General features: G+C 41.9%; 1 protein-coding gene across 1 annotated transcript in view; it reads left to right on the forward strand.

The window, feature by feature from the left end:
* The window catches only part of vat1 (vesicle amine transport 1), a 76,480-nt gene that overhangs the window by 1,714 nt on the left and 46,779 nt on the right, over positions 1–27,987 (forward strand). The window contains exon 2 of the mRNA XM_062984922.1: positions 19,848–20,055. Within this exon, the coding sequence (XP_062840992.1) occupies positions 19,848–20,055 (208 nt within the window). The remainder of the gene's footprint in view (positions 1–19,847; positions 20,056–27,987) is intronic.

Genomic DNA, 27,987 nt, shown 5'->3' on the forward strand with positions numbered 1-27,987 from the left:
TGCTAACCTGGTCATCATACTGGTTATGGACAACGTGGGTCCAGACCCATGCAGAAACAATGACGGCAAGCTGAAACACACCCTGACCAATGTGCTGGTCCATTTCATGGTAACACGTTCATACTTTTTTAATAAGTCAATTCACTATGTGTATGATTATGTGCAATATAAGAGAACTAAATTACCTTACAGCTCAGGAACCATGGTACTAAAGTACCACCATAATGGCTATACAACAGCCGCACAACCAGCTGTGCCACCAATCGCACTTTGGTTCATTGAGGTTACAAATAATATCCCTGAAAATCTGTCATAGAGGGGCAGATTTTGATTCTTTTGCTATTATGGTATGAACAGGGGTGCGTCTGGAGTATATTCCTGGAACACTTGGCGAAATGGCAAGTGAAAGCTTTTGAACCCTAAAGAAAGGGTGTTTTTGTGATTGTATTAAAGTGGGGTTTTGGGTAGGTGTATAGCCACCCATGTTGGAAGCTTATATATAGATATAGATATAGATATATAGATTTATAGATATATATAGTTATATATATAGATTTACATAGATATATACAGTAGATATATATATATATATATATATATATATATATATATATACATAGATAGATATGTAGATAGATAGATGGATAGATATAGATGTATAATTGTAGTTTCGAGGCACATGTTCATGAACTAATATATATATATATATATATATATATATATATATATAAGTACAAAGACAGCCATAGAACAGACCATTTTAATCTTAATGACAAGTAAAGGTAAATTTTTTTTTCCCTTCCCTCTGAGACCGGTTCCTGACTAAGCAGCCACGCCTTGCTCAACAAATGATTGATGGCTTGCAAGTTGATAAGCCGTGCAGCATCCTGGGAGGATGTCTGGTCCAAACATTTCATTGTCTGCCACTAATAACAGATTAAATATTTATCTCGGCTGTAAAAAAAAATTAGGCTGGGACTTGTTTAGACTTGTGATGTGTGGTGACTGTCACAGGCATAGCAAGGGTGTGACACTTTTCTCTCCTTTAGTCCCATATGACTTCTATTCAGTATACTCGTGCACTCCTTAGGATTAAAAATAATTGTTTTACACCCTGTGTAGTGTGAAATGGGTACACTGTGGAGCTGTCAGGATTGTGAAGAAAAGGGCGAGGCACGCACACATGGGAGCAAGAGATGAGATCCTAAATCCTGTACTAGAGTATTAAAATCATGACATATTAAAATATTAATATTGTAGCATGCTGGATATGCAGCTAATAAGCTATAATATGCAAATATGTGCAAAACCATTCATTTCTTTATACTATGCCTGTCTAGTGTGTAGGCGGTGTGCCAATATTCCTTATTTACTCTGTTCTCGTTAATGACACGCAACCCTTAATAAAAAGTGGCTTAAATTACAATAATTGATTTTAAATTGTTAAATTGTTCTATTAAGAGAATAATAATGGTTTACATTTATACTTAATATGTGCAGCAGGTAATAATTATTCTATTCTGTCTGTTGCACTTGATGCACTTTATAAGAACATATCGATGAGTCATGCTTGATGCCCGCTGCCCAGGGTTGCCAGATTGCCTGCCAATTTACAGACAAACCGCTTTGTCCCGTGCATACAAAATATAGATCAATAATAAATCCCACATTGTATAAACTCTTTGCCGTATATATTTTATATATATATATATATATATATATATATATATATATATATATATATATATATATATGCAAATTAGTTGACGCAGGGTAATGTCTACCACAGTATTACACCAGCTTTTTAAAAAAAAATCTAATCCTTAATTACATCAAGGTATTAAAACTGACTGGACCTAGGACTTACCCTTGAGGGATTGCTTTCAATGCACCTAATATAAATATCTACCAAATTTGCATATGTGTTTTGTTCTCTGATGTAGCACCTTACATTAGAGCAGTGGTACCCCACAGACACACCCTTTAGGCCACCACTCCATGTGACATCCATGTGTGCTATAAAAAAAAAAAAAAATTTTATTTTAACTATATTTACTACCTTTTCCCATGGACAAGCCCTCAGAGGAAGACAACGGTTTGAAAGAAGGGTGCTGTATATGTGCAGCTATTATTACCCAAGGCGTATTAACAATATGGTTCTCTTTACCTACAAGTTTTAAAAGTACACAAGGTTCTAAATCATACTGGACCTAGGACATACCCCTGACCATCTTTAGTACCAGTACTATAAAAGCTTTTTTTTCCTTAGAGTGTACTGATGAGTTCACTACAAAATATCTTTTTACCATTGATACAATGAAATGGATCAATCTTTCATTCATTTATAACCAACTGCTATCCCGGTCAGGGTCATGATGGGTCCTTTACTGAAATGTTATATTCTTTCAACTATTTCTCTTCACTAACCCTGACCAGCTTTATTTTTTAACAACAGTCTGTAATCATTTACACTACAGTGAATGTGCAAGTTTCCCTTTCTTGTTTGACATTTTACTCCAGCCACTCAGCAATCTAGGCTCTCTGAAAGACCCGTATATTGTGCTTGATAACATGCCACACGTTTTCAGTTAGAGGCAGGTCTGGATTGCTGGCAGGCCAGTCTAGCACCTGCATTGTTTTACTACAATGTCTTGTTGTTTTAAACAGTGCAGAATGTGTCCTGGCATTGCCTTCCTGGTACAAGTAGTGAAATTCCTTACATAGGCATCAACTTGATAGCAGCTTGATATGTTGCTCCAAAAATGTATATGTATTTGTCAGCATTATGGGTGCCTTAAATGAGCTGCTAGTTACCCATGTCATCAGTACTAACGCCTTCATACTATGACAGATCCTGCTTGTCAAGAAAACAAGAACAATTCGTAGATTTTTAATAACACTGAAATTAACAAACTAGTCCCGAGCCTTTTTTAAGGATGCCCTTGACTGTAAATGCAACCCATCCTTGTAAACAAGCTAAGCCTTTTGGTAATACTACTTTTATACCCAATCAATATAGCTTATATCTTTTAGTGATATAAAATATGTAGCTGTATAGCTGTGTATTTATGTTTTTGGCATTTAGCAAATGTGATAAGATAAGACTTTTTTGATCCCCTTGGGGAAATTAAATTGCACACATCGTGTGTAGTAATTTACTCTAACAAATATTCCCTTTTAAAAACAAGTGATGTACATATATTATTGTAAAAATATAGTATATACATAAAAAATATGAAGAATATATTACATATTGCACTTATTGTAATATATTACATATTGCACTTTATCCAAAGCGCACATACAGTTGTGACTGGAACAATGCGAGTGATTGAGGGTTAAGGGCCTTGCTGAGGGGCCCAACATTGGTGGTTGTGGGGCTTGAATTGGCAACTTTCGGATCACTTGTCCCAGTACTATAACCACTGAACTACCATTGCCAGTTAACGTTTGAATTTATTTATTCGATTTTTTACTGCAGGTGTGTTGTTAGTATATATATACATATATATATATATATATACACACACACTGATCAGCCATAACATTAAAACCACATCCTGTCCATTTTATCAGCACTGCAGTGACACTGACATGGTGGTGGTGTGTTAGTGTGTGTTGTGCTGGTATGAGTGGATAAGACACAGCAGCACTGCTGGAGTTTTTAAAACGCTTCACTGTAACTGCTGGACTGAGAATAGTCCACCAACCAAAAATACCCAGCCAACAGCTCCCCATGGGCAGCGTCCTGTGACCACTGATGAAGGTCTAGAAGATGACCAACTCAAACAGCAGCAATAGATGAGCGATCGTCTCCGGATTTACATCTACAAGGTGGACCAACTAGGTAGGAGTGTCTAATAGAGTGGACGGTGAGTGGACACGGTATTTGAAAACTCCAGCAGCGCTGCTGTGTCTGATCCACTCATAGAAGGATTCACCACCTAAATAATACCTACTCTGTAGTGGTCCTGTGGGGGTCCTGACCATTGAAGAACAGGGTGAAAGCAGGTAAAAAAAAGTATGTAGAGAAACAGATGAACTACAGTCAGTAATTGTAGAACTACAAAGTGCTTCTATATGGTAAGTGGAGCTAATAAAATGGACAGTGATATATATATACAGTATATACAGTATATACCGTGTGACCAAGTTGTACATGTTGGTTTATTCAAATTGGAAACAAAAAATAGGCTTAATATAAAGCAAACCAGATGTTAAAGTGGTTAAACATGTTTCACACAATGTAGTTAATCATTTTTATCTAGATTTACTTATTAATGCATAATTAATACAATGAACAAAACACAAATGAATTTAGATGTTGTCTTTTATGTAAAAAGTAGTGAAAAAGTGAAAATGCTTATAAGTTAGTGGTTGATACTTTAAGTCCCTTAGTACTAGATCCTAATGTAGAAGGTTTTCTATTTGTTTTTAGGTGTATATATTTTAAGTGGTACCTGTTGTTTCTGATAGGTAATGGTTGAGGGACAATAAAGAATGTTGCAGCTTTTAAATAATGAGCTTAAAATAATATGCAAATTGTACATAGATGTGAAGAAGTGACGGGCTTTAAATATGTTAACTATAGTTTGGAGTAAGCCCGTCCAATCTGGCAACAGAGTTAGTATCCATGGTAACGCCTTATGACCAGGCTGTCCACCGGCACTGCCGGCTTTATAATAATGCGTCCTGGAAAACATTTGACAGAAATGTGCCCTGCTGTCTGCTTCATGCGCACAGTGTATTATGGGTATTCTGATCTAGTTAGGGTATGCAGTTTGGACATTAGGCTTTAAACTACTAAAACTTGACAGTGCAGTGTCAGTTAATTGATGGATGAGGATGATGCATGCTGGAAAACATGGTGTAGCCTGTAAGGAAGCCTACAGAGACAGAAAGAATGGAAGAGGGGGGGGGGGGGGGTATTAAGGCGTTGTCTAACCAGCTGAGCAGATGGATATCAGTCAGTCCAGCTTCCTATTGTCTGTCATTGTCCAGCCATCACTGTCTATCTTTCCCCCCTTTCATCACCGAAATCAGATCAAAAGGCCGTAATCATCCACCCATGCCAATCCCACTCGTAGTCAGGTTATTGCTTAGGGACACACACTGCCATCTCCCTGCCTCAAGCCACACACACACACATTTTATAGATTATATATTGCAACCCACTCACCAGTACTTAATAAAAGGAGACAACCCCCCAACATGGGAAAGATATATATACAGTGTATCACAAAAGTGAGTACACCCCTCACATTTCTGCAGATATTTAAGTATATCTTTTCATGGGACAACACTGACAAAATGACACTTTGACACAATGAAAAGTAGTCTGTGTGCAGCTTATATAACAGTGTAAATTTATTCTTCCCTCAAAATAACTCAATATACAGCCATTAATGTCTAAACCACCGGCAACAAAAGTGAGTACACCCCTAAGAGACTACACCCCTAAATGTCCAAATTGAGCACTGCTTGTCATTTTCCCTCCAAAATGTCATGTGACTCGTTAGTGTTACTAGGTCTCAGGTGTGCATAGGGAGCAGGTGTGTTCCATTTAGTAGTACAGCTCTCACACTCTCTCATACTGGTCACTGAAAGTTCCAACATGGCACCTCATGGCAAAGAACTCTCTGAGGATCTTAAAAGACGAATTGTTGTGCTACATGAAGATGGCCAAGGCTACAAGAAGATTGCCAACACCCTGAAACTGAGCTGCAGCACAGTGGCCAAGATCATCCAGCGTTTTAAAAGAGCAGGGTCCACTCAGAACAGACCTCGCGTCGGTCGTCCAAAGAAGCTGAGTGCACGTGCTCAGCGTCACATCCAACTGCTGTCTTTGAAAGATAGGCGCAGGAGTGCTGTCAGCATTGCTGCAGAGATTGAAAAGGTGAGGGGTCAGCCTGTCAGTGCTCAGACCATACGCCGCACACTACATCAAATTGGTCTGCATGGCTGTCACCCCAGAAGGAAGCCTCTTCTGAAGTCTCTACACAAGAAAGCCCGCAAACGGTTTGCTGAAGACATGTCAACAAAGGACATGGATTACTGGAACCATGTCCTATGGTCTGATGAGACCAAGATTAATTTGTTTGGTTCAGATGGTCTCAAGCATGTGTGGCGGCAATCAGGTGAGGAGTACAAAGATAAGTGTGTCATGCCTACAGTCAAGCATGGTGGTGGGAATGCCATGGTCTGGGGCTGCATGAGTGCAGCAGGTGTTGGGGAGTTACATTTCATTGAGGGACACATGAACTCCAATATGTACTGTGAAATACTGAAGCAGAGCATGATCCCCTCCCTCCGGAAACTGGGTCGCAGGGCAGTGTTCCAGCATGATAATGACCCCAAACACACCTCTAAGACGACCACTGCTTTATTGAAGAGGCTGAGGGTAAAGGTGATGGACTGGCCAAGCATGTCTCCAGACCTAAACCCAATAGAAGATCTTTGGGGCATCCTCAAGCGGAAGGTGGAGGAGCGCAAAGTCTCGAATATCCGCCAGCTCCGTGATGTCGTCATGGAGGAGTGGAAAAGCTTTCCAGTGGCAACCTGTGAAGCTCTGGTAAACTCCATGCCCAGTAGAGTTAAGGCAGTTCTGGGAAATAATGGTGGCCACACAAAATATTGACACTTCAGGAACTTTCACTAAGGGGTGTAGTCACTTTTGTTGCCGGTGGTTTAGACATTAATGGCTGTATATTGAGTTATTTTGAGGGAAGAATAAATTTACACTGTTATATAAGCTGCACACAGACTACTTTTCATTGTGTCAAAGTGTCATTTTGTCAGTGTTGTCCCATGAAAAGATATACTTAAATATCTGCAGAAATGTGAGGGGTGTACTCACTTTTGTGATACACTGTATATGTATATATATTTACTGATCAGCCATAACATTAAAACCACCTTGTTTCTACTCACTGTCCACTTTATAAGCTCCACTTACCATATAAAGCACTTTGTGGTTCTACAATTACTGACTATAGTCCATCTGTTTATCTGCATGCTTTGTTAGCCCCCTTTTATGCTGTCCTTCAATGGTGAGGACTCTCACAGGACCACCACAGAGCAGGTATTATTTGAGTGGTGGATCATTCCCAGCACTGCAATGACACTGACATGGTGGTGGTGTGTTAGTGTGTGTTGTGCTGGTATGAGTAAATACCGTGTCCATTCACTGTCCACTCTATTAGACACTCCTACCTAGTTGGTCCACTCTGTAGATGTAAAGTCAGAGACAATCGCTCATCTATTGCTGCTGTTTGAGTTGGTCATCTTCTAGACCTTCATCAGTGGTCACAGGACGCTGCCCACAGGGCGGTGCTGGGTGGATATTTTTGGTTGGTGGACTATTCTCAGTCCAGCAGTGATCGTGAGGTGCAACACACACTAACACACCACCACCATGTCAGTGTCACTGCAGTGCTGAGAATGATCCACCACCTTAATAATACCTGCTCTGTGGTGGTCCTGGGAGGGTCCTGACCATTGAAGAACAGCATGAAAGGGGGGTAACAAAGCATGCAGAGAAACAGATGGACTACAGTCAGTAATTGTAGAACTACAGAGTGCTTCTGTATGGTAAGTGGAGCTGATAAAATGGACAGTGAGTGTAGAAACAAGGAGGTGGTTTTAATGTTACGGCTGATCAGTATATACTGTATATATAACAGTGAGGATGGATGGGAAGGGTATATTTGTCCTCCCTCTGATGCGTGCAGAGTCCACCTACCCCTTCTTATTCGCCCATACTTCAATGAATTTGCGCTTGAGGCCAGTCTCACACATGGAGAGTCATGCGCCGATTTCCGCGTTTCTCCACTTTTGTACAGGCGCCTCAGGCTTCTAACCAGGGTCCTTACACAGCATCATCAGCAAGACCCCAACCCCTTTTTGAGTCTGGTCTTTTTCCACCCTGCACAATCTAAAGCAACACCTAAGACTATCAGAATAAATGTTAACCAATCCAAAATAGAAACAACCTTCGATTTCTTGAATAACAAAATGGTCTAAAAGATCACATCTAAAGAACAACATACTAAAACAACATTTAGGGCTATAAACTGATATAAAAATGATCTACCCTTCCTGCTGTGAATATAACCATTGCTTAAAACATTAAAATAAATGCCGTTAAGGTGGCGCAGTGGTAAAATATGCTAGCACACCAGAGCTGGGATTTCAAATACATTGTATTGAATCTCAGCTCTGCCATCCAGCTGGGCTGGGCGGCTACATGAACAACATTTGGCTGTTGTTCACAGGGTGGAACAAGCCAGACCAGGGTTCCTCATAACTGACCGAATTACGACCTCTGCTGGCTGGTTGATGGCGACTGCACAGAGACGAGGAATAATGCGTTGATCAGGGTGTGGTGCTCTGTGCACAAAAGCTGATCGGCGTATGAACTCATCTTGTGCAGGTGAAAAGATGCAATCCTACATTAAATAAATAAATAAATAAAGTGTCCTCACATAAATAAATTTGGCTGGAAAATTCCGAACCTGGCAACCCTGTAGTGATGTCAACCAGGCGAGGTGAATAGCGCCAGTGCCCTCTGCTGTTTAAAGTAAAAATAGATTCATTATACATGTAAACCTATTTGAATCATTACACATGTGAATCGATTTTTAACTGTCTTGTGGTGCATCGTTACATCCCTAATAATTACTAGTAATTTATGACATCTCTTGTAATACACAAGAACCAATTGTCACTAGGGATGTAACGATACACTCTACCCACGATGCGATTCACGATACTGGGTTCACGATACGATTTTTTCTCGGATTTTTTTTTAAACAAAATTAAATTAAAGACAAATTATGACAGGTTCATTTTATTATTTCTCTTTAAAATAAAATAAAATACTGTATTTGTGCTTATCTTTTATTTATCTAAATAATGAATGCCCCTCTTTTGAGGTAGGTACAAACTATGCAAAACAATTCTGCGTTTTTTTTGTGTAAAAAAAAAACTGAAATGAAATAAATCACACATTAAATAAATAAATGAATAATATAAATAAAGAAAGTATCCTCACAAACATACATTTGGCTGGAAAATTCCGATTTCTTTTTAAACAAAATTAAATTAAAGACGAATTATAACACAGTTTCCTTTTATTATTTCTCTTTAAAAGAAAATAAAATAAAGAAAATACTGTGTGCTTATCTTTTATTTATCTAAATAATAAATGGCCTTTTGTTTTTGGAGGTAGATACAAACTATGCAAAACAAGGCTGCACATTTCCCCTTTTGTGTAAAAAAAAAAAAAAAACTGAAATAAAATTTTAAAACAAATCCCACATTAAATTAATAAATAAATAACACAAATAAATAAAGTATCCTCACATCCTCGGAAATTCCGAACCTGGCAACTCTGTAGTGACGTCAACCAGGCGAGGTGAATAGCGCCAGGGCCTCCTGCTGTTTAAAATGAATATCGATTCATATTACATGTAAATCGATTTGAATCGTTACACATGTGAACTGTCTTGTGGTGTATCGTTACATCCCTAATAATTACTAGTAATTTATGACATCCCTCGTAATACACATAACCAATTGTCACCAATTCCCTCCTGATATGTCTTTGTAAGTCTATGTCTAAAGTAAACTGGGCCTTACTTGGCTAAATAAATAAATTAATTAATTAAATAAAGTCCAGTTCAGTTGATTATGATAGTCTGTATATGATAGACAGGAGCTATACAGTGCTCCTTTCATACCGTTTACCACACGCGGTAAATACGGTCATATGCCCCAACTCTAACACAATGTCTGTCATTGTTGCACAATTTCCGTGCACATCGCTTATGTTGAGTCAGTGAACACATGCAGTTTGGAATTTGCTGAAGCCGATTGTACCAGGAAGCGAAATCGTCTCTGCTCTTCATGTCCCCTTTCTCACACTTTCATGTGGTTAACGAAGATTGTAGTGATGGTGTGTCACATGCATGAAAAAGAAAAGAAAAAACAAAAATCCAGCCCCTAATCTGTTCTTCTCGTCAGCTGTGTCATATAAATAACGTGCGATATGCAAAAAAACACGATATGCATATATGCTGCGTGGATCAGTCACATCTGTTTGCAGTTATATTTCCCCAGCCCACACTGACAGGATGGAATTTCCTCCTGCTTTCTCTTTATCTGTCCTCCTGTCTGTCTGGCTCTCTCCTGCTGTTTCTTTTCTCTTTATTTCCTCTCTGTCTAAGTTTTTTATGTGCTAACGTTAAGACAGACACTCTGGCAGACATCAATGGAGTCTTTCTATTCTCGTTTTAGAACTTCATCCTTGCAGAACGCTCTCAGATCTGACATATTTGTAGACTTTCTTACACGCATGGCATCCTTAAGATCTAACCACAGATTTTTATTGATGTTTATGTCAGTGGACTCTTAGGGCCATTCCAGCTAAAACTCCCTGAGGGTCCTTCACTGTCATATGAGATTTTTTTGCTTTGTCTTTTCTCTGGAATGTTCTAGATCTAGATCAGGACCACCACAGAGCAGATATTATTTAGGTGGTGGATCATTCTCAGCACTGCAGTGACACTGACATGGTGGTGGTGTGAGTGGATCAGACACAGCAATACTGCTGGAGTTTTTAAATACCGTGTCCACTCACTGTCCACTCTATTAGACACTCCTACCTAGTCGGTCCACCTTGTAGATGTAAAATCAGAGACGATCGCTCATCTATTGCTGCTGTTTGAGTCGGTCATCTTCTAGACCTTCATCAGTGGTCACAGGACGCTGCCCACAGGGTGCTGTTGGCTGGATGTTTTTGGTTGGTGAACTATTCTCAGTCCAGCAGTGACGGTGAGGAGTTTAGAAACTCCAGCAGCGCTGCTGTGTCTGATCCACTCATACCATCACAACACACACTAACACACCACCACCATGTCAGTGTCACTGCAGTGCTGAAATTGACCCACCACCCAAATAATACCTGCTCTGTAGTGGTCCTGTGGGGGTCCTGACCATTGAAGAACAGCATGAAAGAGGGCTAACAGAGTATGTAGAGAAGTAGATGGACTACAGTCAGTAATTGTAGAACTACAAAGTGCTTCTATATGGTAAGTGGAACTGATAAAATGGACAGTGAGTGTAGAAACAAGGTGGTTTTAATGTTACGGCTAATCAGTGTATAGTCATATTCATGCTGTAAACTCAAACGAGTACTGCACCTCATCCCAGTGGTCAATCGTTCCTGTAGATTGACCTTTGCATCGCTAATGTTGCACAAGCCTGCAATATGCAAATAGACCCTCAAGCTCATCAATAAACGTTTTATTGAGTGCTGGGAGCATCCTGATCAGTCACAGATGCTGCAAATTGGGGCTGCACGATGTATCAGTGGTTAATCATTATTACCATATTGACCTTTCAAGTAATGGCGTTGAAGAAGCCTCTACTGTGCAAATGAGAAATCTGCCATTGTGTTCTCTGAGCTGGATGACCAGGATCAGATGTTTTAATTAAGATGCCTGTATGAGAATGTGTGACACTGGTGTAAATAAAAATAATAATAAAATAAACCAGTAACTGATGCACCTGCTTGTTTCAAAATGTAAAGGCATTGCAAAATTTGCAATACCAATACAACCCTCCACTGCTGACTGAGGAGCTTCGCGACTGACACGTGCTCGGTACCGACTGCATCTTTTCACCTGCACGAGGCGAGTACATATGCGGATCAGCCTCGTGCACGGAGAGCCACACCCTGATCAGCATTATTCCCCAACTCTTCCCAGGCGGCATCAATCTGCCAGCAGAGATCATAATTGTGCCAGTTATGAGGAACCCTGGTCCGGCTTACCCACCCTGTAAACAGCAGCCAATTGTTGTTCATGTGCCCGCCCAGCCGGATGGCAGAGCTGAGATTCGATACAATGTATGCCTTTAAAATGCATTTTTAATTGAGCAAAGTGTGGTGCTCAGGAGGCGCTGCGGTAAAACATGCTAGCACAGCAGAGCTCACATTTCAAACTTGTCGATTCGAACCTCAGTTTTGCCATCCAGCAGTCTGGGCGCCTACACGAACAATGATTGACTGTTGTTCAAGGGGGGTGCCAGACGGGGACCTCATAAGTGATGCAGTTACGAGCTCTGCTGACTGATCGATGGTGCCTGCACAGAGACGAAGGATAACGCGTTGATCAGGGTGTGGCTCTTCATACACAAAGCTGATCTCGGTGAAAAGATGCAGTCGGCTACTGCACGTGTCGAAGGGGGCGTGTGTTAATCTCGGATCTCCTCGATACAATGTATTAAAAATCCCAGCTCTGGTGTGCTAGCGTGTTTTTTACCACTGCGCCACCTGAGCGGTCTTTAAAATGCATTTTTAATTGAGCAAAGTGTGGTGCTCAGGTGGCACTGTGGTAAAACACGCTAGCACACCACAGTTGTCGGTTTGAATCTCAGCTCTGCCATCCAGCAGGCTGGGTGTTGATCAAGGGGGGTACCAGGGAGCTCATACGACAGTGATGCAATTACAGCCTCTGCTGGCTGATTAATGCCGCCTGCACAGAGACGAAGGATAATGCCTTGATCAGGGTGTGGCTCTCCGTACACAAAGCTGATCTGCATATGAACTTGATGAAAAGATGCAGTCGGCTACCGCGCACGTGTCGGAGGGGGCGTGAGTTAGTCTCGGCTCTCCTCAGTCAGGGTGGAGATCAACGTCGGTAGAGAGGAAGCGTAATGCAATCGCATATTTGGATTCGACTAGCTTGGATTTGGGAGCATCAATCAGCGGCATCAATCAGCCAGCAGAAGTCGTAATTGCACCAGTTATGAGGAACCCTGGTCTGGCTTACCCACCCTGTGAACAACAGCCAAACGTTGTTCATGTGGCCGCCCAGCCCAGCCGGATGGCAGAGCTAAGATTCGATACAATGTACGATGTACCACAATGTACCATCCAGCAGTCTGGGTGCCAACACGAACAATGATTGGCTGTTGATCAAAGGGGTGTGGCTCTCCGTACACAAAGCTGATCTCGGTGAAAAGATGCAGTGGGCGGAGTATGGAGGGGGCGTGTATTAGTCTTGGCTCTCCTCAGTCAGGGTGGAGATCAACATCAGTAGTGAGGAAGCGTAATGCAACTGGGTAATTGGATTTGACTAGCTTGGGGGCTTTGGAGTTTGGTGACTCCATATCCCATCTATGTTTTTAATGTTTATTTTCTATAAGAAATTTATACACCGATGTAATGGCACCCATTCGGTGGAATTGCCCCAGTAGAGACGCCGTTAGCAGGTACTGGGTCGGAGCTAACCTGTTATCCAAGTCTAAACCCTGTCATAATTTACACTGTAAATATCCGTGTCAATATTTAAATATTAACATCACACCCAATCGTGTGAATCATTGGGCATCTATGGAACTGAATCAAGTCCTGTTTGTGTGCAGCTGTAGATGGATAATTTAAGGGAACAGTATGTAAATAAGGCATATGCCTTTAGTACGTGCAATTTGTACTTGTGTACATGTAGGGGTGCGCAGAGTGACTGAGTCATGCCGCTGGTTAGGCAGAAGCGCCCACGTCAATTGATCAGCGTTGTCCAATTAAACCAGAGAAAGACGAACGCCGCAGCTAGAGTGGAGGCAGCGAAACCGACTAGTAATGAAAAGGGGAGCGAGTGGGTGAAAGGGTGGGAGGATGGGAAGGGAGATTTAATAATAATAATAAAAAAAGTCAGAGAGATAAAGAATAGCTAAAAGATGTGGAGAGAGGAACTGGGGCAGGGACTGAGCAAGCTGGGAATCGAGGGATATGACAGCGGTTGAAAGACAAAACGCTCTTTAATTGGACTCGATAGACGTCTCCAAAGGGGGACTGTCAGTCTTGTTTAGGACTGAGTTGCCCCACCTTTGGCAGCTATTACAGCGGTGTTCTTTCGCATACACATCACCGAACATTAACATTTAATGTCGCATTAAAGCGAGGAAGGTTGCTGATGTCGTGCTCCGAACTGACTAAGCATCTTAAGTTGATGCAGTTATTGAATACAGATTGATATATTCATTGATATTAAATGATAAAGGTAGGCAGGGTTTAGTTACTTTAAAAAAAAAATCTGTCTATAAATGTGTGCTTTGCATTTTCCCATCAATCCTGTACAGCCTGCCTGTCTTTGCTACTGTACAACACCTTATAACTAAGGCGCTATCTAATTCTGGGCCGTCAAATGAGTCGTTTCCAGGAGCGTAACTACTGGAAACGACTCATTTCCAGTCGTTGCTCTACAGGCATATCTATCTATCCTTCACGACATAAACTCAACCCCCACCGCACTGCCCTCCGATCCCCAGGTGGGGTGGTCCGGGTCCTTTCTGTGTAGAGTTGGGTTTCCGCATGGGTTTCCTCCGGGTGCTCCGGTTTCCTCCCACATTCCAAAGACATACAAGTGAGGTGAATTGGAGACACTAAATTGTCCATGACTGTGTTCGATATAACCTTGTGTGAACTGATGAATCTTGTGTAATGAGTAACTACCGTTCCTGTCATGAATGTAACCAAAGTGAAAAACATGATGTTAAAACAAACATAATTGAGGCAATTACGACCCCTGCTGGCTGATTCATGGCACCTGCACAGTCAAGGGTTAATGCGTTGATCAGGGTGTGGCTCTCCGTAATCAAAGCTGATCCGCATATGAACTCGCATCGTGCAAGAGAAAAGATGCAGACGGCTACTGCACACGTGTCGGAGGGGGCGTGTGTCAGTCTCGCTCTTCTCAATTAGGAGATCGGCGGGGATCGGCATCAGTAGAGAGGAAGCATAATGATTTTGTCTTTTTTTGTGTCTATTATCCCAGCTATGCCTTTGTCTGCATCCTTCAACTAATTTTGATTTAGCGGCCCTACTAAATAGTTAATGTAAGCTAGAAAATCAAGCCAGATTGCCTGTCTGTACAGTTAAGTTTCTAAATATGCACTTCTGCTCATGCCTACTAACATAAACCGCCTTTTCCGCTTGCGCATACATGGGTTCATTAATAATAAGGACAGCTTTGAGGTTTTAAAAGAATTGTGTGTACATTTCATGGCAATTGAACCATCGTACAGATCCATGATAGTGGTTTTGTGGGTTCTTGATCACAATAACAGCATAAACAGAACAAGCTGATTTAAGCAGCCTTGCTTAATTTCAGTTTGCTCCCAGAATGCCCTCAGAAATTCACACTAAACCACAAAGTTTTCAATTCAAATTAGCATCTTATACTTGTTTTTAACTGGCACATGAACAGTCACAGTTGCTCCCAGTAGTTGTTGTTGGTATGTAGGTATTACTGCTGTTTTTATGTCTGGGTGTACACTGACAGGTAAAGTGAGTAACACTGATTATCTCTTCATCACGACACCTGTAAGTGGGTGGGATATATTAGGCACTAGGCAAGTGAACATTTTATCCTCAAATTTGATGTGTTAGAAGCAGGAAAAATGTGATGGCTAGACAACTGAGTCAGAGCATCTCCAAAACTGCAGCTCTTGTGGGGTGTCCCCAGTCTGCAGTGGTCAGTATCTAGCAAAAGTGGTAAACCAAGGACAGGGTCATGGGCGGCCAAGGCTCATTGATGCACGTGGAGAGCAAGGCTGGCCCGCGTGGTCCGATCCAACAGATCTACTGTAGCTCAAGTTGCTGAAGAAGTTAATGCTGGTTCTGATAGAAAGGTGTCAGAATACACAGAGCATCACAGTTTGTTGTGTATGGTGCTGCATAGCTGCAGACCAGTCAGGGTGCCCATGCTGACCCCTGTCCACTGCCGAAAGCGCCAACAATGGGCACGTGAGGATCGGAACTGGACCACAGAGCAATGGAAGAAGGTGGCCTGGTCTGATGAATCACATTTTCTTTTACACCACGTGGATGGCCGGGTGTGTGTGCATCGCTTACCTGGGGAACACACGGCACCAGGATGCACTGTGGGAAGAAGGCAAGGCGGCGGAGGCAGTGTGATGCTTTGGGCAATGTTCTGCTGGGAAACCTTGGGTCCTGCCATCCATGTGGATGTCACTTTGACGCGTACCACCTACCCAAGCATCGTTGCAGACCCTGTACACCCTTTCATGGAAACAGTATTCCCTGATAGCAGGATAATGCGCCCTACCACAAAGCAAAAATGGTTCAGGAATTGTTTGAGGAGCACAACAACGAGTTTGGGGTGTTGACTTGGCTTCCAAGTTCCCCAGATCTCAATCCAATCGAGCATCTGTGGGATGTGCTGGACAAACGAGTCCGATCCATGGAGGCCCCACCTCACAACTTACAGGAGTTAAAGGATCTGCTTAAGGGGGACCAATGCAATATTAGGAAGGTGGTTATAGTGTTATGCTTGATCGGTGTATATTATAATTATTATTTGAATCAAGTGGTCATTAAGAATTGCTTTGCTACATTTACCGTGTAGTGTTGCTTTCCACTTTCTAAAACAAACTGGCATGAAATGTCTCCTCTCACTAAAATAACGACTCTTTGTTGCAAATTTGCATCTAACGCTTCAGGTCTGAGCTGCCGTTATTACTAGATTATTTTCACCTCATAATAACACGACTTTATCAGAATCTAGCTTGGCACAAATATAAGAGGTTGACTTGCTGGGAAAATGCACATCTAATGACAGAGTTTTTTTTCTACTTCCTTTGTTTGTCAGTGATGGTGTTTCCAAACTTTTTAGGCAACCCCCACCTCATGATTAAAGCAAAACCTTTAGATAACATCTAGGCGAGCTAAAACCGGACTGTTGTGCTCTCTAATGTGCTTTTGTCAATGATATGAACAGCAGTTATGCTCATGTTTTGAAGAAGCGTAGGTTACAATTATGGCTCCTGTGGTCATAAGCAGATTACACTGATCAGCCATAACATTAAAACCACCTCCTTGTTTCTACACTGAATGTCCAAGCACTAACTGACTGTAGCCTGCTTTCACCCTGTTCTTCAATGGTCAGGACCACCACAGAGCAGGTATTATTTAGGTGGTGGATCATTCTCAGCACTGCAGTGACACTGACATGGTGGTGGTGTGTTAGTGTGTGTTGTGCTGGTATGAGTGGATCAGACACAGCAGCGCTGCTGGAGTTTTTAAACACCGTGTCCACTCACTGTCCACTCTATTAGACACTCCTACCTAGTTGGTCCACCTTGTAGATGTAAATTCAGAGACAATCGCTCATCTATTGCTGCTGTTTGAGTTGGTCATCTTGTAGACCTTCATCAGTGGTCACAGGATGCTGCCCACGAGGCGCTGTTGGCTGGTTATTTTTGGTTGGTGGACTATTCTCAGTCCAGCAGTGACGGTGAGGTGTTTAAAAACTCCATCAGCGCTGCTGTGTCTGATCCACTCATACCAGCACAACACACACTAACACACCACCATCATGTCAGTGTCACTGCAGTGCTACTCTGTGGTGGTCCTGGGAGAGTCCTGACCATTGAAGAACAGCATAAAAGGGGGCTAACAAAGCATGCAGAGAAACAGATGGACTACAGTCAGTAATTGTAGAACTGTAGAAGTTGATAAAATGGACAGTGTGTGTAGAAACAAGGGGAGGTTTTAATGTTATGGCTGATCAGTGTTGTGATTGGGCCGTTTCCTTAATATGACAGGATAAAGGAATAGAAACAAGCCAGTCTGACTTGTTTGTCAGCCAGACTGTGTTTTGTTTTTAATGCTAAGGTTTTCATGTTAAGGATATACTAACTATGTTCACACCTATTAGATTGTGTCATTATATTAGCTACCTTATTTGCACAAGTTGGAATGCAATAAAAACAAGAATCTGTTATTTATCGTAAACCTTTGGTTAACCACATCACAGCTATAAAAAAATAAAAATATAAAATGGACCCACAATATAAAAGACAATAAACAATGAGCAGACCTAAACATAACACAGACTGTCATAAAATTACACAAATGTGTTAAACCTGGGGTTAAAATCCAAATAAACTAAACCAAACCTTGGCTAACCAACCAAAAATGCAAAGAAATTACTCCTAAAGTATTTTTTGGCTGCCCTACTTTATTGTATTTTGTAAATAGAAACAAATGTAGAATTTAGTGCCTGACAAAAGCAAAATAAAAATGGAAAAGTTTACAGGATATTCAGGTTATACCATTTCGAAACGTTCCACAGCAGGTAAATTAGAGTCCAAGTCATGAGTCAATATAATATACACAAAACATATATTGGAAATGTAGCATAGAAATAAACAAATAATATGTAAGTTCAGATAAAAAACAACAACAGATTAGTGACTGTATTTTGCCGTTTTACTTGGTGCCTTTACTTTCCTAGTCATTGTGCAAATGAATGTAATTTTCATAACAAGAAGGTACCAGTTAAAAGCTCAAATTGATACGTTTTGTTTTCATTGCAAAACAAAAGCGCGCGATAAATCACAGCACAGCGGCCAAAATCCAAAACACAGCAAAAAAAATCATAACCACTGCTTACCTTAGCTTATGTTCTTCCTGATAACCGTGTGTTGTCCCATTAGGAAAATAATGTGTTATTTTGTAAATGTGCTTATAATTAAAAAACCTCCAAACTTTTCCCGGCTGTGAAGTAAAACACTAACCAAGCGTTTCATTGACACATCATCTGTGTGATGCAAACTGAATAAATGCAAATAACAGCATTTCTTACTAACAATTCAAATCAGAAGGTCTGATTCAGAAAGCGGTTCTTTCAACCATTAGCGCCAATTCTGTCGGAGCGTTCCATTCACCCCTGTTGCTCCTGTGAAGTGCACTACGTAGGGTATTCCACCATTTTAAGTGAGATTCCAATCCAAAGGTAGTGAAAATGTTCAAATGAAGTGAACTTCAGACTGTGTAGGGAGCGACGCTTCATCACTACGCCGGAAGCTGGCTGTAACATTTACCCATTACGTGCGTTGCGGGTTAAGACGGTCGGAACGTTATTAGAGAGCAGAATATTTATAATAATAATAATCATATATATATATATATATATATTTGTCACACGTAACTAATGTTAACACATGCTGACGCTAGAGACTCTTGTTCACGAGTCATTTTTTTGCGAGTCATGAGTCAAGTCAGAGTCATTTGAAACGGTGAGTCATGGTGAGCAACCCTTGCTGAGATACTTGGCTCCAATGGGCATAATGTTTTGGCTCTTTTTACAATCACTCCAGTTTAATTTCATCATCCCTGGCCATACCTGCTGCATAGAACACAAATACAGTACTACAAGTTCTTAGCCTTAGATTTAGGGCCTGTCTACAAACCTAGTAAACTGCCTTGCTTCCTACTTGCTACCTAGGCAGCTGCCTAAGTAGAAAAAAGGATTCTAATAAGACATCAAACTTATAAGGCAGATTATTTAGACGCACTACTTAGACAGGGATTACGTCATCTCACACAGTTAGCCTCAGGCCATTCGAACCAATGCTAGCATGCAAGCTAACATCTCCTCCCTCTGTGTACCGGAAACGGTTAAAGTGTCACTGACAAGCCCGAATTTGCAAAGTACACGGTGCTGATCCGCATATGCACTCATGAAGTGTAGGTGACTAGATGCATACGGCTGCTGCCCATGTGTCGGAGGGGGCGTGGGTTAGCTTCATTCTCCTCGATCAGAGCCGGGTCGGCATTAGTGGAGAAGGAACCATGACGCAGTCGGGCAATTGGACGCGCTGAAGTTGGTCGTAATGTTTTGGCTCATCTGTATATACTGTATAATAAAGGCTGCATTTATTTTTAAACTAGACCGTGTTATCTGCGAGTCTATTTTTAAAGCAGCGAGAGCTTTTGTGCTCGTTCCTAAAGCGTGTGTTTGTGTACATCTTTTCTGCAGGTGGGCGATAAGGTGCTGGTTCTGAGCCGCAACGGTCTGTGGCAGGAAGTGGTGGTGGTGGCAGCCTCACACACTTTTATCATGCCCGAGGGAATGAGCTTCGAGGAGGCAGCCGCTCTGCCTGTCAACTACATCACCGCCTACATGATGCTGTTCGACTTCGGCCACCTGCGCCCCAACCAGAGCGTGCTCATCCACATGGCCGCAGGTCAGTAACTGGGTGGGCATGGGAGAAAGATAGAGAGATGGATGTTTTGTATTTTTTAGAGATGAACTTCTGCAGCTGTTGATAATTACCATATGTAATTATGTGTATATATAAATATATAAAAGGAACAACGGGATGCCAGACTCTTATGGCCATTGATGCATGAAGGGGAACCCCCCCCCCCCCCCACCCCTATTATAATGGCAAACTGGCCTGTCGCCAGAATACACTATATTGCCAAAAGTATTCGCTCGTCTGCCTTCACACGCATATGAACTTGAGTGACGTCCCATTCTTAATCCATAGTGTTTAATATGATGTCGGCCCACCCTTTGCAGCTATAACAGCTTCAACTCTTCTGGGAAGACTTTCCACAAGGTTTAGGAGTGTGTTTATGGGAATTTTTGACCATTCTTCCAGAAGCGCATTTGTGAGGTCAGACACTGATGTTGGACGAGAAGGCCTGGCTCACAGTCTCCACTCTAATTCATCCCAAATGTGTTCTATTGGGTCCATCTGTGCAGGCCAGTCAAGTTCTTCCACACCAAATTTGCTCATCCATGTCTTTATGGACCTTTCTTTGTGCACTGGTGCGTAGTCATGTTGGAACAGGAAGGGGCCATCCCCAAACTGTTCCCACAAAGTTGGGAGCATGAAATTGTCCAAAATCTCTTGGTATGCTGAAGCATTAAGAGTTCCTTTCACTGGAACTAAGGGGCCGAACCCAACTCCTGAAAAAACAACCCCACACCATAATCCCCCCTCCACCAAAATTCACACTTGGCACAATGCAGTCAGACGAGTACCGTTCTCCTGGCAACCGCCAAACCCAGACTCGTCCATCGGATTGCCAGATGGAGAAGCGTGATCCGTCACTCCAGAGAACACGTCTCCACTGCTCTAGAGTCCAGTAGCGACGTGCTTTACACCACCGCATCCGGCGCTTTGCATTGCGCTCGGTGATGTAAGGCTTGGATGCAGCTGCTCGGCCGTGGAAACCCATTCCATGAAGCTCTCTACACACTGTTCTCGAGCTAATCTAAAGGCCACATGAAGTTTGGAGGTCTGTAGCGATCGACTCTGCAGAAAGTTGGCGACATCTGCGCACTACCACTGACAGTCGACTGTGGAATATTTAGTAGCGAGGAAATTTCACGACTGGACTTGTTGCACAGGTGGCATCCTATCACGGTACCACGCTGTAATTCACTGAGCTCCTGAGAGCGACCCATTCTTTCACGAATGTTTGTAGAAGCAGTCTGCATGCCTAGGTGCTTGGTTTTATACACCTGTGGCCATGGAAGTGATTGGAACGCCTGAATTCATTGATTTGGATCAGTGAGTGAATACTTTTGGCAATATAGTATATACGTATATATATATATATATAGTCTAAGTTAAATTCTATTTGGCCCTGCGAGTCATCCGTAGTTCATTTTGAGACTTGACCGTGCACGGCATCTCTCATTAAGACAGCGTTTCTCTAAGTGTGGGGCGAGCGCGTCTGACTGGTAGAACCAACGTTTTAACGTCGGACTTGCCACCGTTTGTTTCATTTGCAGTTTGTTAACATAATGTAACCGAGCGTCGTAGTGATGCACTTGCTTAATAAAGAAATAAATACATGGTATATTCACAAATTGTCGGGAGCAAAACACTATTACTTTTTCTGTTACGGTACCGAATAGCGGACAGCTAGAGTCAACGCGTTAGCCAAGCATGCTATTCCATGAACTCTGGAAGCCCCAAAGGGTCAAAACACACTCACTTCGTGTAGAAACGTCCATCAAACCATTGTGACGATACAACCACAGAAAAGTCTGTAACAATAACTACGCCTTATCCCACCTAAAGCACCGCTGATATACAATGTTTGCTGATGGAGAAATTTTAACCTACAATCTGACATATATACAAAGTCAGGGGTCTCTGCTGGATAGTATTACTGCCTAGTATGTGAGTGAATAAAACTCCCTTACAGTTTTCTCTTGTCCCAGCAGTTTTTAACATAAGTACATTTAGCATAAAATGCGTTCACCATTTTAATTGTAACATTTCACTTAAAAATCCTTGTTTTCTATAACATTTACACAGATTTTTTTTTATGTGATTAATCGCGATTAACTATATGAAATTCTGAGATTAATCGCGATTAAAATTTGTAATCGTGTGATATACAGTGTATCACAAAAGTGAGTACACCCCTCACATTTCTGCAAATATTTCATTATATCTTTTCATGGGACAACACTATAGACATGAAACTTGGATATAACTTAGAGTAGTCAGTGTACAACTTGTATAGCAGTGTAGATTTACTGTCTTCTGAAAATAACTCAACACACAGCAATTAATGTCTAAATAGCTGGCAACATAAGTGAGTACACCCCACAGTGAACATGTCCAAATTGTGCCCAAAGTGTCAATATTTTGTGTGACCACCATTATTATCCAGCACTGCCTTAACCCTCCTGGGCATGGAATTCACCAGAGCTGCACAGGTTGCTACTGGAATCCTCTTCCACTCCTCCATGATGACATCATGGAGCTGGTGGATGTTAGACACCTTGAACTCCTCCACCTTCCACTTGAGGATGCGCCACAGGTGCTCAATTGGGTTTAGTCCATCACCTTTACCTTCAGCTTCCTCAGCAAGGCAGTTGTCATCTTGGAGGTTGTGTTTGGGGTCGTTATCCTGTTGGAAAACTGCCATGAGGCCCAGTTTTCGAAGGGAGGGGATCATGCTCTGTTTCAAAATGTCACAGTACATGTTGGAATTCATGTTTCCCTCAATGAACTGCAGCTCCCCAGTGCCAGCAACACTCATGCAGCCCAAGACCATGATGCTACCACCACCATGCTTGACTGTAGGCAAGATACAGTTGTCTTGGTACTTCTCACCAGGGCGCCGCCACACATGCTGGACACCATCTGAGCCAAACAAGTTTATCTTGGTCTCGTCAGACCACAGGGCATTCCAGTAATCCATGTTCTTGGACTGCTTGTCTTCAGCAAACTGTTTGCTGGCTTTCTTGTGCGTCAGCTTCCTTCTGGGATGACGACCATGCAGACCGAGTTGATGCAGCGTGCGGCGTATGGTCTGAGCACTGACAGGCTGACCTCCCACGTCTTCAACCTTTGCAGCAATGCTGGCAGCACTCATGCGTCTATTTTTTAAAGCCAACCTCTGGATATGACGCCGAACACGTGGACTCAACTTCTTTGGTCGACCCTGGTGAAGCCTGTTCCGAGTGGAACCTGTCCTGGAAAACCGCTGTATGACCTTGGCCACCATGCTGTAGCTCAGTTTCAGGGTGTTAGAAATCTTCTTATAGCCCAGGCCATCTTTGTGGAGAGCAACAATTCTATTTCTCACATCCTCAGAGAGTTCTTTGCCATGAGGTGCCATGTTGAATATCCAGTGGCCAGTATGAGAGAATTGTACCCAAAACACCAAATTTAACAGCCCTGCTCCCCATTTACACCTGGGACCTTGACACATGACACCAGGGAGGGACAACGACACATTTGGGCACAATTTGGACATGTTCACTGTGGGGTGTACTCACTTATGTTGCCAGCTATTTAGACATTAATGGCTGTGTGTTGAGTTATTTTCAGAAGACAGTAAATCTACACTGCTATACAAGCTGTACACTGACTACTCTAAGTTATATCCAAGTTTCATGTCTATAGTGTTGTCCCATGAAAAGATATAATGAAATATTTGCAGAAATGTGAGGGGTGTACTCACTTTTGTGATACACTGTATATACACACACATACACACCTACATACCCTCCCTAAAAATGTGTACAAACCCCACACATCTAAGCATTCCGGTCTTCCAAAAAGGCATTTAAGGCAGTGGTATGTTTTTAAGTAGGTGTGGTGTGTGTTGGCAGAGTAGTTAAGTGTTGCAATGTCTAGCTTGTAATCAAAAAGTAGTGCAACAGGAAAGCCATAAATTGGTATTAGCGTTTGACGTTCAACGTTCACACCCACAATATCCAAATCAGTTTGGTGCATTTAATCCACCCACATTGTGTGTTAATTACAGCAAATGTGCAAAATCCCTTTTTTGTTGAAGTTTTGCTGATGTTATCAGCTTTCCATGTTTTACAAACCCAAACCCTTAGTAAGGACCTTTGTGAACGTCTTGCAGCTGCCGCTATTTGTGGTACTGGGAATATACAACATGTTTTAGATTAGCGTATGAGCATACATCATTTATGAAAGCCAGGGAGGAAGAATGTGTGTCTCTGTGTATTTGTATGCCGGTTTAAGAGGATCAGCAGATCTTTGGCATGGGATTGTAGTTAAGCACGTGTTTCTGTGGAGCAGGTGTGTTTGTGTATTCATTTGTTTAAAAGTGTGTCAGCATCTCCGGAGACTGCAGAATAGAAAAGCATAGTTACAGAATAGTTTATAATTTACATCCCCAAATCAGAAAAAGTTGGGACAGCATGGAAAATGCAAATAATACATTTACTTTGACTTTTAATTCATGCAGGATGAACCTGAGATATTTCATGTTTTATCTGCTGAACTTCCATCCCTGCATTTTCAGCCCTGCAACACATTCCAAAAAGAAGTTGGGACAGTAAAGCATTTACCACTTTGTAATGTTGGCATTTTCACCACACTTAAAAGACGTTTTGGCACCGAGGATACCAAGTGATTTAGTGTTTCAGCTTTTATTTTGTCCCATTTCTTACTGCAAACACGTCTTAACATGTGCAACAGTACGGGGTCGTCAGTGTCGCATTTTTTGTTTCAAAATTCTCCACACATTCTCTATTGGGGACAGGTCAGGACTGCAGGCAGGCCAGTCCAGTACCCGTTCCCTCTTCTTCCGCAGCCATGCCTTTGTAATGTGTGCAGCATGTGGTTGAAAAATGCATGGACATCCCTGGAAAAGATGACGTCTTGAAGGCAGCACATGTTGCTCTAAGATCTCAATGTACTTCTCTGCATTAATGCTGCATCACAGAAGTGTAAATGACCTTTGCCGAGGGCACTGACACAGCCCCATACCATGACCGACCCTGGCTTTTGGACTTGTCGCTGATAACAGTCTGGATGGTCCTTTTCGTCTTTGGTTCGGAGCACACGCCGTCCATTTTTTTCCAAAAAAAGACCTGGAATGCTGATTCATCTGACCACAATACACGTTTCACACACGTGTGATGGTCCATCCTAGATGCCTCCGAGCCCAGAGAAGTCAAGTGGCATTTGTGCATGTAACTCTGTATTGTAGTGCTTGACAAAGGTTTGCCAGAGTAATCCCTCACCCATGTGGTTATATCAGCTATTGTTGAGTGGCGGTTCTTGATGCAGTGCCGTCTGAGCGATTGAAGATCACAGGCGTTCAGCTTAAGCTTGCGCCCTTGGCCTTTACGCACTGAAATTCCTTCCGATTCCTTAAATGGTTTAATGATATTATGCACTGTAGAGGGAGAAATATGCAAATCCCTTCCAATCTTTCTTTGAGGTACATTGTTTGACAAACTGGAGATCCTCTGATCATCTTTGCTCATTAAAGACTCAGCCTTTCCTGGATGATGCTTTTGTACTAAACCAGGATTATAATCACCTGTTGACATCACCTGTTTGGAATCACATCATTATTTAGTTTTTCACCTCATTACCAGCCCTAAATTGCCCCTGTCCCAACTTTCTTTGGAATGTGTTTTAGATTAGTGTTTTAGAATCTCATTTTAGATCATACAGTTAGCCCAAACATTGCAAAAGATAGCTTTTGGGTATACCAGACCCATATCTTGCCACTAACCAGTGTGACAAATCCTACTAACCACTAAGTGGTGGTCAGTTGACAGCCCGGCTCTAATATTTATCTGAGTGCCCAACACAAATGGACATTCTCTCGCTTTCTCATCCTAGAGGTCATTCTTTCAAATTACACCCCTCCAATTTTGGGACCATCAGTCCCAAAATAAGCATTGCAGTCCTCAAGTATTTCTCTCCAAGAGGGTTGGGCACTCTAAATCACTATTAAGTGCATACACACAAACAAGATCATTTTCTTCTATAAGACTTAAAGACTTCTGTGTTGTCCACTAGGACAAACCCTGGGACTTTTGATTATTTCCACCCCTGTTTAGGGCACTAAAGTAATAGAGAGACCACTTTTGATCAAAAAAAGTATAGCATCATTTATTCAACTGCAAACTACCCCCCTTAGGTCTACTTCCAGGGCTAAGTCTCACTAACCACAGTCCACGCTGGGTACATTTATTCTTAGAATTGCTTTTTCTGACCTCTCGATTCAAATTTGTAGTAGCATTAAGCTCTTGGTAACGTTAATGTGCTGATGTACGCAAGTCGTTCACACTGAAATAGTCACAGGTGTGGAAAATATTGGTTTTTTTTGTATATTTTTGTGATTATGATTCTAGCTTTGGCCAGATTGGTAATATAGATAGGAAAATCATTTGGCAAATGAGGCTGAAAATGTAAATGGAGTATAGATACTACAAAACTGCCAAACAATAATGACTAAAAGAATTAATGTCATTAACTTTGCTAGTATAAATAAACAAATAATTTATTTCCCTTTTTGCTCTAGTCCACTCCTGAACACACACCAGGATAGTAAACTATACGAAGTGAAATTCATTGTTGGGGGGGAAAACAAATGCCAGTCTACCTTAAAAATCGCTGGGGTGCCCAGGTGGCGCAGCGGGATATTCCACTAGGACACCCGAGTTCAAATCTCAGCTTTGCTATCGGTCGGCTGGACGCCATCTAGCAGGCATAATTGGCAGGTATATATACAATATCTATATATGTATATACATATATACATTTTTGTATATATGTATTGTGGCTCCAGGGTCTGTGTGGCCCAAGGTCTGTGTGGCCTATTTTTTATTATTATTTAAGGGGAGTCTGTGTGGTTCCAGGGTCTGTGTGGCCCATGGTCTGTGTGGCCTATTTTTATTATTATTTACTGAGAGTCTGTGTGGCTCTGGGTCTGTGTGGCCCCCATTAATTGAATTTACCGAGAGTCTGTGTGGCTCTGGGTCTGTGTGGCCCTCATTTTACTATACCTGCAGCATTTAATTTTAGCTGCAGCAGACAAAATTAGCCACCGAGTGTGCTGTGTGGGTAAAGGTCGGACTAAGTGGGTGTGGTCTTCAAACGCTGTGCAAAGACCCTGGTTAGCAGACCGAGACACCTGTGCAGAATCCACCGAAGGACGGGCGAAAAAGAAGTAGTCGAGAGACGTGTCGGAAGGGGCGTGGAGCAGGCAAATATTACCCTCCTTGAACACAATCGGGATCCCAGGAAACGGAAGACTATTTGGAAACACTAAATTGAGAGAAAAAGGGAGAAAAGAAAATGCTGGGACCAGGCAGTGTACACAAGATCAAGATGCCGCATTGGACACTCTAGAATAACGCCAGACTTAGCTTATAATAAAACACCTAATGGTAGAATGAATTATTTATGACTGCAAGAGACGACAGAGCTTAACAGCAAAGACCGTGATGAACTGTTTAACAACACAAAAGCAGAGACACTCGAAATTCCATTTAATAACAAAACTACAGCAACACACAATGGACATACATAGACAATCGATATAACACAGTGGTAGCCTAGTGGGTAGAGCTTTGGGCTGTCGACTAAAAGGTTGAGTCAAGTCAAGTCAACTTTATTTATATAGCGCTTTTTACAATAGACATTGTCTCAAAGCAACTTTACAAAATCCAGGACCAACAGATACAAAAACCCCTATTGAGCAAGCCGAGGGCGACTGTGGCAAGGAAAAACTCCCTGAAAATTACAGGAAGAAACCTTGAGAGGAACCAGACTCAGCAGGGCCCATCCTTCATGGGTGGCCTGGAGGATACTTTAAATAAGTAGGATTTACACAAATCATACAAACACAGAATTAAATGAACT

The sequence above is a fragment of the Trichomycterus rosablanca genome, chromosome 22 (assembly GCF_030014385.1).
Source record: "Trichomycterus rosablanca isolate fTriRos1 chromosome 22, fTriRos1.hap1, whole genome shotgun sequence".
Taxonomy (NCBI): Eukaryota; Metazoa; Chordata; class Actinopteri; order Siluriformes; family Trichomycteridae; genus Trichomycterus; species Trichomycterus rosablanca.